Genomic DNA, 10,646 nt, shown 5'->3' on the forward strand with positions numbered 1-10,646 from the left:
CGTAAGAGCCGTGGACATACATTAAGGAAATAAATGTGGTCAGCAGCAGGAGCTCTAGAAATGCTGAACTGAGTCAGCGAGAAGGGCTTTATTTTCTCTGAGTCAGTGGCATAAACAGACCGGCCTCATCACTTTCCAAGAGCTCGGTCTTATTACTCCTTTCATGTGTTCGGATAAGAGCGTGTCAGTCCTTTTCCTAACAGCCCCTCGGTACGCAGCTCAATGGATCGGGACAAAATAACCCGGAAAACCGCGCAGAGTCTGTGCCTGAAGAAAACTCAGCGGGATTCCTCAGAACCGGATCACCTGGCGTTCACAATCACGAACATCTGCTGATGGTCTCTGGCCCTTGCTTGTTAAATATTTGCTCTCATTGGATTATGTTGGCTTGGTAAGGAGGCCAAAGTGCGAGAGGTTTGGACCAGGGGATGGACTGTCACTAGTCCAATCACTGAAGTGCTGTATTTACACCCAATACTCAGTGAAGTGCATCAATGCATGCAGGAATGGAGTTTGTTTTGAATGAAAAAGAGTGAAGACGGACGGACTGTTGCAATAGAAAGGAACAGAACGCAGGGGTCGTGAGATGCATTTTTAAAGATATTTTAAAACTATTTAACTTGGCAAAGCGTCTTAATATTGTAGAATTAAAAAAAGAAACTGAAACATGATGCATCAGCGTCTCCATACTTGAAAAACCGCGGAAAACTACTTTTAAACAGGAAATGACGGAATATTTACGTACACATTACAGCGGGTCTATTCGCACGGGGATAGTATCACCTGATGTTATTTTTCCGGACCTTTTTACTGAAGGTGAAAGTCGCCCTTAATTTTTACCGCCATTGTTCGTAATGATCACTGAGATGCACATTCGGACGGGACTAAAATCACTGAGAAGCTCTGGTAATTATTACTTTACCCCTTCTCTCCATGTTACACTAGTCCCGTCCGCTATACAAAAATAGCTGACAAAATTAACAATATTGTGCACTGACTTAAAAACAAGCTTCAGTTTAACACACTCTCGAATACTGTGTAAAACCCTGCATCAGCAAGAGCTTCAGAAACAGTGGGAGGAGGTTTAGTGTCTGTTTTGCTGCAAACACACACACACACACACACACACACACACAGTGCTGTTAAAAACGGCTAGAACACCTCAACAACAAGCTCTGTGCTGTATGACAGAGACCCGATTCATCACTCCTCTCACCGCCACAGTTTCTGCGGGAACAAAAGGCTCGCAGGGCTTTATCGCTCTGTAAATGTCACGACCACCGGCTCGTGTTTTGAGCCCGTGAGCGCTCGGCTTCTCCGTCACGTGGTGAGTTTGAAGGTCTCCTGTCCTTTCCTTTACAAAAAGCCAACAAACACACCGTCACTTCAGCTGAAACGGAGCATTGAGAGCCACTCAAACAGTTTCCCGGTATTTTAGAGGGGATGGATGGACACATTCCTGTCAAACAACATGCCGAGTCTGAGAGCACTGAGGGGAATGAGTTTAAATACACTGACAGGAGAGAGCACATGCGAGACGATACTGCACCCTTTATTATCAGAGAACGCATGAATGAAATGTCACCACATTTTTGGGCTAGTATTTTCATTTAGTAAAAGTTCGGATTAATTATGCCGATAATCTCCTATATATGGAAGCTTGTTTCTGCCACAAAATAAAAAAAAAGGTAATTGCGACTTTTTAACAATTGTGAGTTTATATCTCGCGATTCTGACTTTATAACACAATTGTGGGTTTATATCTCGCAATTCTGACTTTATAACGCAGTTGTGGGTTTATATCTCGCAATTCTGACTTTATAACACGCAATTCTGACTTTATAACGCAGTTGTGGGTTTATATCTCGCAATTCTGACTTTATAACGCAGTTGTGGGTTTATATCTCGCAATTCTGACTTTATAACGCAGTTGTGGGTTTATATCTCGCAATTCTGACTTTATAACGCAATTGTGGGTTTATATCTCGCAATTCTGACTTTATAACGCAGTTGTGGGTTTATATCTCGCAATTCTGACTTTATAACGCAGTTGTGGGTTTATATCTCGCAATTCTGACTTTATAACGCAATTGTGGGTTTATATCTCGCAATTCTGACTTTATAACGCAGTTGTGGGTTTATATCTCGCAATTCTGACTTTATAACGCAGTTGTGGGTTTATATCTCGCAATTCTGACTTTATAACGCAATTGTGGGTTTATATCTCGCAATTCTGACTTTATAACGCAATTGTGGGTTTAGATCTTGCAATTCTGACTTTATAACATGCAATTCTGACTTTATAACGCAATTGTGGGTTTATATCTTGCAAATCTGATTTTATAACATGCAATTCTGAGTTTATAGCGCAATTGTGGGTTTAGATCTCGCAATTCTGACTTTATAGCGCAATTGTGGTTTTAGATCTCGCAATTCTGACTTTATAGCGCAATTGTGGGTTTAGATCTCGCAATTCTGACTTTATAACGCAATTGTGGGTTTATATCTCGCAATTCTGACTTTATAGCGCAATTCTGACTTTATAACGCAATTGTGGGTTTATATCTCGCAATTCTGACTTTATAACGCAATTGTGGGTTTAGATCTCGCAATTCTGACTTTATAGCGCAATTCTGACTTTATAACGCAATTGTGGGTTTATATCTCCCAATTCTGACTTTATAACAATTGTGGGTTTAGATCTTGCAATTCTGACTTTATAACATGCAATTCTGACTTTATAACGCAATTGTGGGTTTAGATCTTGCAATTCTGATTTTATAACATGCAATTCTGACTTTATAGCGCAATTGTGGGTTTAGATCTCGCAATTCTGACTTTATAACGCAATTGTGGGTTTATATCTCGCAACTCTGACTTTATAACAATTGAGGGTTTAGATCTTGCAATTCTGACTTTATAACATGCAATTCTGACTTTAAAACGCAATTGTGGGTTTATATCTTGCAATTCTGATTTTATAACTTGCAATTCTGACTTTATAACGCAATTGTGGGTTTATATCTCGCAATTCTGACTTTATAGCGCAATTGTGGGTTTAGATCTCGCAATTCTGACTTTATAGCGCAATTGTGGGTTTATATCTCGCAATCCTGACTTTATAGCGCAATTGTGGGTTTAGATCTCGCAATTCTGACTTTATAGCGCAATTGTGGTTTTATATCTCGCAATTCTGACTTTATAACGCAATTGTGGGTTTATATCTCGCAATCCTGACTTTATAGCGCAATTGTGGGTTTAGATCTCGCAATTCTGACTTTATAGCGCAATTGTGGGTTTATATCTCGCAATCCTGACTTTATAGCGCAATTGTGGGTTTAGATCTCGCAATTCTGACTTTATAGCGCAATTGTGGTTTTATATCTCGCAATTCTGACTTTATAGTGCAATTGTGGGTTTAGATCTCGCAATTCTGAGAAACAAAGTCAGAATTGCAAGATATAAACTCGCAATTGTGAGATAAAAAGTCTTCAAAAAATGTCTTTTAAAATGTTTTATTCTGTGGCGGAAACAAGCTTATACACATATACGTGTCACGACTTCACCGAACATCAGATGTCTGGGAAGACCAGCTGTGATCAGATCACATGCAAACATGTCAACAATGCCAAAGTGAAGACTCAAACTGAACACATGTTGGCTAGAGGAAAGAGGCTCAATGTTTGCTAAAGGTAATTGCCAGCAGATAATGTTGGCTGGACATTAAAAATGATGAAGTGGTCGGAAACAACTGTACATGTATAAAACTGCAGAAATGCAAATAAACACGGAACAGCTGAGCAGCGCTGTGGTGAGAGCGACACGTGAAGCTGCCAACGGTTCGGCTGAACAAACACACACACTCTGATTTAAAACGCATCTACATTTCTAATAAAGCAACACCAATAACTCCCAAGGGCAAAATTATACATACATGCAAAAACCAGGGAGATTTATAAAAAGGCAAGACTTTTCTACTCAAGTCTCTGCAGGTCGACTCATAAAAATGCTCCAGAAAAGCTTTCAAAACATTCAAAACAAGTCGTGAAAAACTTCACAATGTCAGGGTGGTTTTACGGTTTGTTGTTTCTTTCTAGGCCGAGTCTAACGAGTCTACTTTGATAAACGTCTGATAGTCCCACATCTCTAGATAGATGTTCAAGGGTTTGTTTAGTTTTTTCTTTCTTTTTGGCCAGGTGCAGTTTGCCTTTGAGGGGTCATTCATGTCTGTAAACAGCTCTGGACTGAAACTAAATGGACACATTTTGCAGTCAAAGACGAGATGTCCCCATTTTTTGTGTCAGCTTCAAATTAGATTTACCAAAGTGATTGTATATACATTGAAAACGCAGGCTATTAAATATGGAAGCTTGTTTCCACCACAAAATAAAAAATAAAAAAGGTAATTGCGACTTTTTATCTCACAATTGCGAGTTTACATCTTTTTCATCTCAAAATTGTGTGATAGAGTCACAATTGTGTGTTATAAAGTCAGAATTGTGATATAAACCCACAATTGTGTCAAGGTCATAATTACGAGATCTAAACCCACAATTGTGTGTTATAAAGTCAGAATTGCGAGATGTAAACTCACAATTCTGACTATTTTTCTCAGAATTGCATGTTTATATCTCGCAATTCTGACTTTATAACACACAATTGTGGGTTTATACCTCTCAATTATGACTTTATAACGCAATTGTGGGTTTATACCTCTCAATTATGACTTTATAAAGCAATTGTGGGTTTATCTCACAATTCTGACTTTATAATACACAATTGTGGGTTTATACCTCTCAATTATGACTTTATAAAGCAATTGTGGGTTTATACCTCTCAATTATGACTTTATGACACACAATTGTGGGTTTATACCTCTCAATTATGACTTTATAACGCAATTGTAAGATAAAAAGTCAGACCTGCATGATATAAAGTCGCAATTGCGTTATAAAAGTTTATCTCTCACAATTCTGAGGAAAAAAGTCAGAACTGCGAGATTAGGCTAGGTATATCTCGCAATTGCAAGTTTATATCTTGCAATTCTGACTTTTTTCCTCAGAATTGCGTGTTATAAAGTCAGAATTGTGAGATATAAACATGCAATTCTGAGAAAAATGGTCCGAATTGTGACTTTATATCACAATTCTGAGAAATAAAGTCAGAATTTCGGGATGTAAACTCGCAATTGTGAGATAAAAAGTCGCAATTATCTTTTAAAATGTTTTATTCTGTGGCGGAAACAAACTTTCATAATTGCATGCAAGTAAAGTGTCAACTTTAATGTTTCAAATAACTTTTTGTTAAAATAAAATGGTTCCGGACACCACTAAAAAAAAAAAAATAATAATAATAATAATAATAGCAAACAAAAAAAATAGACAGCGAGCTTTCTTGCACTGAGAGAATGTCTGTCTTTGTGTACCCCATCAACACAGGAACATTTATTTCAACATGATATCAGAAGTCAAAACACCAACAACTAAAACCTTCAATGCAAAACCGTTTAGTCAAAATGTCCAGAAGTGGATCAAAGACACCGTTTCCCTGGAAGAGCCGAAACAATGTGCGATCAGCCTATTATGTGCTTCATTTGGTCTCAGACCACATCACACAACACACACACACTTTAATGACTTTACCATCACAGGAAGGAAACAGTCTCTCACAAAGAGCCCTTCACTTCTCTGATCACACGCACACATGCACTAAACAACCAGCTGAGAAGTGCTCGGTCATAGGAGCAATCCGACACACACACACACACACACACACACACACAAACACACAATGCATCTCATCCATGACGCCTTTACAGGATTGGTATCACTATGTCATTATTATTCAGACACCAGATATATGTGTTTTACTAGTGTGTTCAAGAGAGCAACAGTCACTTCCTGGAAATCGGTGTAAGATATCTGTAATATAACAGAAGCTCCTGCAATCGAGCGTCTCTCTAATCCTCCATCATAAATGATGAATGCGTCTCAGAGCGGACGGATGAAACGCAACAAACACTGTCATGTGATCTTACGTGATATCACGCCTGGTGTGGGAACACAATCTGAGTCTCCTACGTCATTATACCGGAACATTTGAGATGCTGTGATGCGATTGGTCCACTGCTTAGTCCAGTTATCCAATCACTGTTGAGGGTAAAGTCATGTGAGGTTTTTTTTTTTGTTGCGCATTAAACCGATTTATTCTGTAAATGTGTCTCCATCGTAGTTCATACGCATTTCTTCTTAGCGGATAAACATGTAACCGCCTCAATTTGAGTGCGCATGTTTTTTTATGTGCATTTGTTTTTAATTATGAGCATGTTGCCGTTTCCAATACAGCGATTTTCTTATGCAATATCCCACAATGCACATGCACAATAGATGGTTGGAAACATAGCAATTGTTAAGCAATAAGCATACAAAAAAATATATTATATTGCCATATTATACTCCAGTAATATATTGCAAAGCATATTGTGTGTGTGTGTCTGCATGCCAAAACATGTTTTTGTTTCCCAGTGGAATTTACTAAAAGGTTTGAAAGATCTTTGTGTGATCCATCACTCATTTACTCATTTCATAACGGCATAAAAAAGTATTGGTTTATATCGGCCGATATTTGGTATTTTTTAAATATCGGCAGATAAGTTTTTCCTGATTGTCCGGTGTGTTGGTGTGTTAGAAGCGGGACTTTTATTTTGACAGCTCTCTCACAGCGCTCACTTAAAATTAGTGTTACCTTCTTCTTTATTAATGAAAGCAAAATATGATTACCGGTGCGCACAAACTCACCAGATTACTGAGTGCCCCGCTACAGTGTTTACTTCCTTTTTAGTCATATATATATATATATTTAAACAATTACTTTGTGAAAAATACTGTAATAGGAATGCAGAATCAATTGCCATCTATTAAAGTATAAGCATGTTTATTTTAAATCTTTTTTTTTTTTTACATTTATTTCCAATCTATTGAATATTAATTAAAAAAATATATATATATATATAAATATATATTTTTTATATTATAAAAAAAATAAAAAAATAATAATAATAATAATAATAATATTATATATATATATATATATATATATATATATATATATATATATATATATATATATATATATAATATTTATTTATTTATATATCCTGCTTCTCTAAGATATCTGCTATCCAAAAAAATATATATATATATCGGTCTACCACTATAAAAAAAGATGAGTGTTTTGAGTAACTTTTCTTTTGATTTCTAACTGAGAAAGAGAAGTACAAAACAAAACAAAAAACTCAAAAGTAAACCAGACGCCTGGACACACTACAGAACTGGGGTGTGGGTTTGGTTAATGTGCTTAATTGTTAATTACATAATATAAAATAATGCTGTGGATCATTATAAAACAAAAATACTCTGTACTTTATGAAAACCATAGGCTAATGTGTGTGTGTGTGTCCTATAACTTCTCCTCGCCTCTGGTTTCATCATAACTATGGGACAACAATAGCCACTCCAGACACTCAGCAAGCCCAGTCATGAGGGCTGAATGAACCCGAGAACAAGCATGCGCTGAACATCGTGTGCTGAAACGGACACAAAGGAATATCTTGACATGGCAGTGTGTGTTCTGACACCTGATTCAGCACTGCAGCGTGAGACTGTGTGTGTGTGTGTGTGTGTGAGACACCCGCGAGAGGCCAGTGACTCTCAGTGAATGGAGAGGATTGAGCTTGAACCCCCGATGACCCACTTATTGAGCAGTCATGAGTGCTGGACAAAGAGCAGCTGTTTATCAACACACACACACACACACACACACACACGTGAGCTTTACATCTTTAATAATAACCATGTACATGTCCTAATAAATAACACTCATCAATAACTAACACAGCTGAATGAACGACTTATCTTAAGCTTCATATAAAGCCTTGAAGTATTGGTCAGATTATTATGGGTAAATATTACTGAACAATCATGAAGCAATTCTTGTGACCTTTTCGGTCGGTCCTGATTACTGGATAATGATTTTGAAACATGATTATATGGCATTTTTGGGGGGTATTATTGATTAACAAAATGTTTAATAATGCTGAGATTAATTTGTAACGAAATACAATCAATTTTTTATATGCATCTTTAAATGAGCAAAAAAAAAAAAAAAAAGCAGCAGCAAGTTTTAATATTTCATTACAAACCAAACAATATTTAGACTTTAAGACCAATTCTACGAGTATTCAAGGCCTGAAAATGAAATATTAGGACTGGGTTGAAAATATTGATATTTGCTTTTTTAATCGATTCTCATTTTGATAAACGTATATATTGATTAGTTCAGTCAAACATGAAAGTGCTGTTCATCTTCATAACACAAATGAAGATATCTGTAATGGTGGTAGTTGCGTAGTCTGTAAATGGAGGGACAGAAATCTCTCAGATTTCATCAAAAATATCTTCATTTGTGTTCTGAAGATGAACTATAGTCGACATGAGAGAGTAATTAATGACAGCATTTTCATTTTTGGGGTGAACTATCCCTTTAAATCCAAAGAATTGATGTTTTAGTCTGTGATATGTTTTATATAAAACCCCTCCCATTCAATAAATCGCTTTGTTATGATTTATAAGTGACATACTTATGATATTAACCGGCTTTAATCTATTTTCTCTCAATTCAGGCAACAAATGCAGTTTGATGGGTGTACTGTGGCTGATATACACCCAAAAGAATCGATCTCGAATTGAATCCAGATCAGAATCGATTCGCAAGCTTGTGAATCGAATCGTTCATTTCGTCTCAAACACACACACACAGCCCAACTCTACTAAATTGATTAGTATTAAACAACACAAATGATGATAGTAAACGCTTATCAGCTCAGTAGTTCGTGTACATCCAAATGCGAGTGTGTATAAAAAGATGCAAGAACCGTAATCATGTTTTTAACGAGTTGTTGGGATGATGTCTATCTTTATAACGTAATCTGAGCCAGAACTTTATTATTATCAGAACAGATGAGGACAAAGCTGGCATGTAAACATCACACACACACACACACACACACACACACACACACACACACACACACACAGTTGTTCAGATATTGATCTGGTCTGATTCCTCACCTGCTGACTCGCCAGTGTTGATCCAGTCCGGGTTGGCAATGCTCGCTATGGCAAATATATCCGCAGCCAGAAAGAGACATCCTGAAATAATGGTGAGTTTATCCATGTCAGGTGTCCTGGGCTCAGATTCAGGAGTGAACAACTGAGCTAGTCTCTGTACACCACAGATATCAGTGCTCAACAACACTGCTCGAGTCTAAAGGCATGATAGATATATGTGTGTGTGTTATGATATGATATGGCTATAAGTCCAGCAGATTTGTAGAAGGAAACACACGACCCCTAAAGACCAGGTTGTGTTTCTGATCTTCCTCCTGACAGTTGATGCCCCATCATCATCATCATCATCATCCTACACTGCGGGCTTCTTCTTCGTCTTCTGTTAACGTACCGTTACTTGCTAACAGGCTACAGATCCTCCGCACGGTTTGTTTGCCATCCGGAGGGCCTACTTCCACTCGACGTCCACATATCCATCTCGAATAAAGTCTCGATCGCGGGATTTAACGGCAAAAAAAGGCGTGAAAGCAACGAATTAGCGGCCGTTTTGATCGACGGTGTTGTGGTCCATCGTTCAGCTGCGCGCGCAGCTTCACGGACGCCGAGCGCGAGCACAGCTGCAGCGCATCACGGTCGTGCCCGAAAAACTCGTCGAAATGCGCGGAGAAAGACCGTCGACTGCGTGGATTCGCGAAGAAAGCCGCAGGAGCATGAGAAGCGGCGGTGTAAACGCTCCTCTCGCGTCGTTCCCAATGACATCAGGCGAAAACCCCCCACGCAACGTCTGTCGTCAGACACAACAGGCCCGCGAGATCTCGCCGTCGTCTGCTGCTCTCGCGAGACTCCTCCGCGTGACTAGAGGAGGTCAGTTCTCTCTCTCTCTCTGTGTGTGTGTGTGTGGGCATCATCAACATCTGTCAGCACTTCTGTAATTACCCACTTAATGCAGGCAGGAATCTCGAAATACAGTTCATGAACAATATGCGTTCTGGACGAAGGAGAAAGAGGCCATTTGTATTATGATTGCCGAGCAGCGGAGTCCAAAAAGCATGAGATCGCCATAAAAATGCGTTTAGTTAACAGCTTATGTTTACATCACAGATTAAAAAAAAAAATCAAAAAGTAGTAAAAAAAAAAAAGGATAATGTCGAAAAAGCTGATATTAAGCAGACAAAAATAAAGATAGACAGTGGAAAGTGTTTTCTAATGTATGAGCATGTGGATAAAGACTGCTCAAATTACAATAGGCTAATCATAATTGATTTACATATTTTGGAAATCGCAAAAAGTAAATGAACAATATTGTTAGTGTTCATACTTCAGTAACCTTATGACAAATACTCAATACTTTGTTTAGCTATGAGAAAAGTATGCTTTATTTTTCATTGACTGATCTTTGACTAGAGTTTAAAACTATATAGGTTCGTTTATATATAAATCAATATATATATATAGAGAGAGAGAGAGAGAGAGAGACTTTTAACACATTTATGCTACATGTTTGACTTAATTAAAACA

At 37.8% G+C, this 10,646-nt stretch overlaps 1 protein-coding gene across 3 annotated transcripts in view; it reads right to left on the bottom strand.

Annotated features, from left to right (window-relative positions):
• mosmoa (modulator of smoothened a) overlaps window positions 1-10,532 on the bottom strand; it is a 47,239-nt gene extending 36,707 nt beyond the window's left edge. For all 3 annotated transcript variants that reach the window (XR_014628576.1, XR_014628577.1, XM_084418080.1), the window contains exon 1: window positions 9,129-10,532. Coding sequence is in view for 1 of the 3 variants with exons in the window: in XM_084418080.1 (XP_084274206.1) it covers window positions 9,129-9,234 (106 nt within the window). In the remaining 2 variants the exon portion in view is untranslated. The remainder of the gene's footprint in view (window positions 1-9,128) is intronic.
• Between the last annotated feature and the right edge of the window lie 114 nt (window positions 10,533-10,646).

The sequence above is a fragment of the Rutilus rutilus genome, assembly GCF_951802725.1.
Source record: "Rutilus rutilus genome assembly, chromosome: 1".
Taxonomy (NCBI): domain Eukaryota; kingdom Metazoa; phylum Chordata; class Actinopteri; order Cypriniformes; family Leuciscidae; genus Rutilus; species Rutilus rutilus.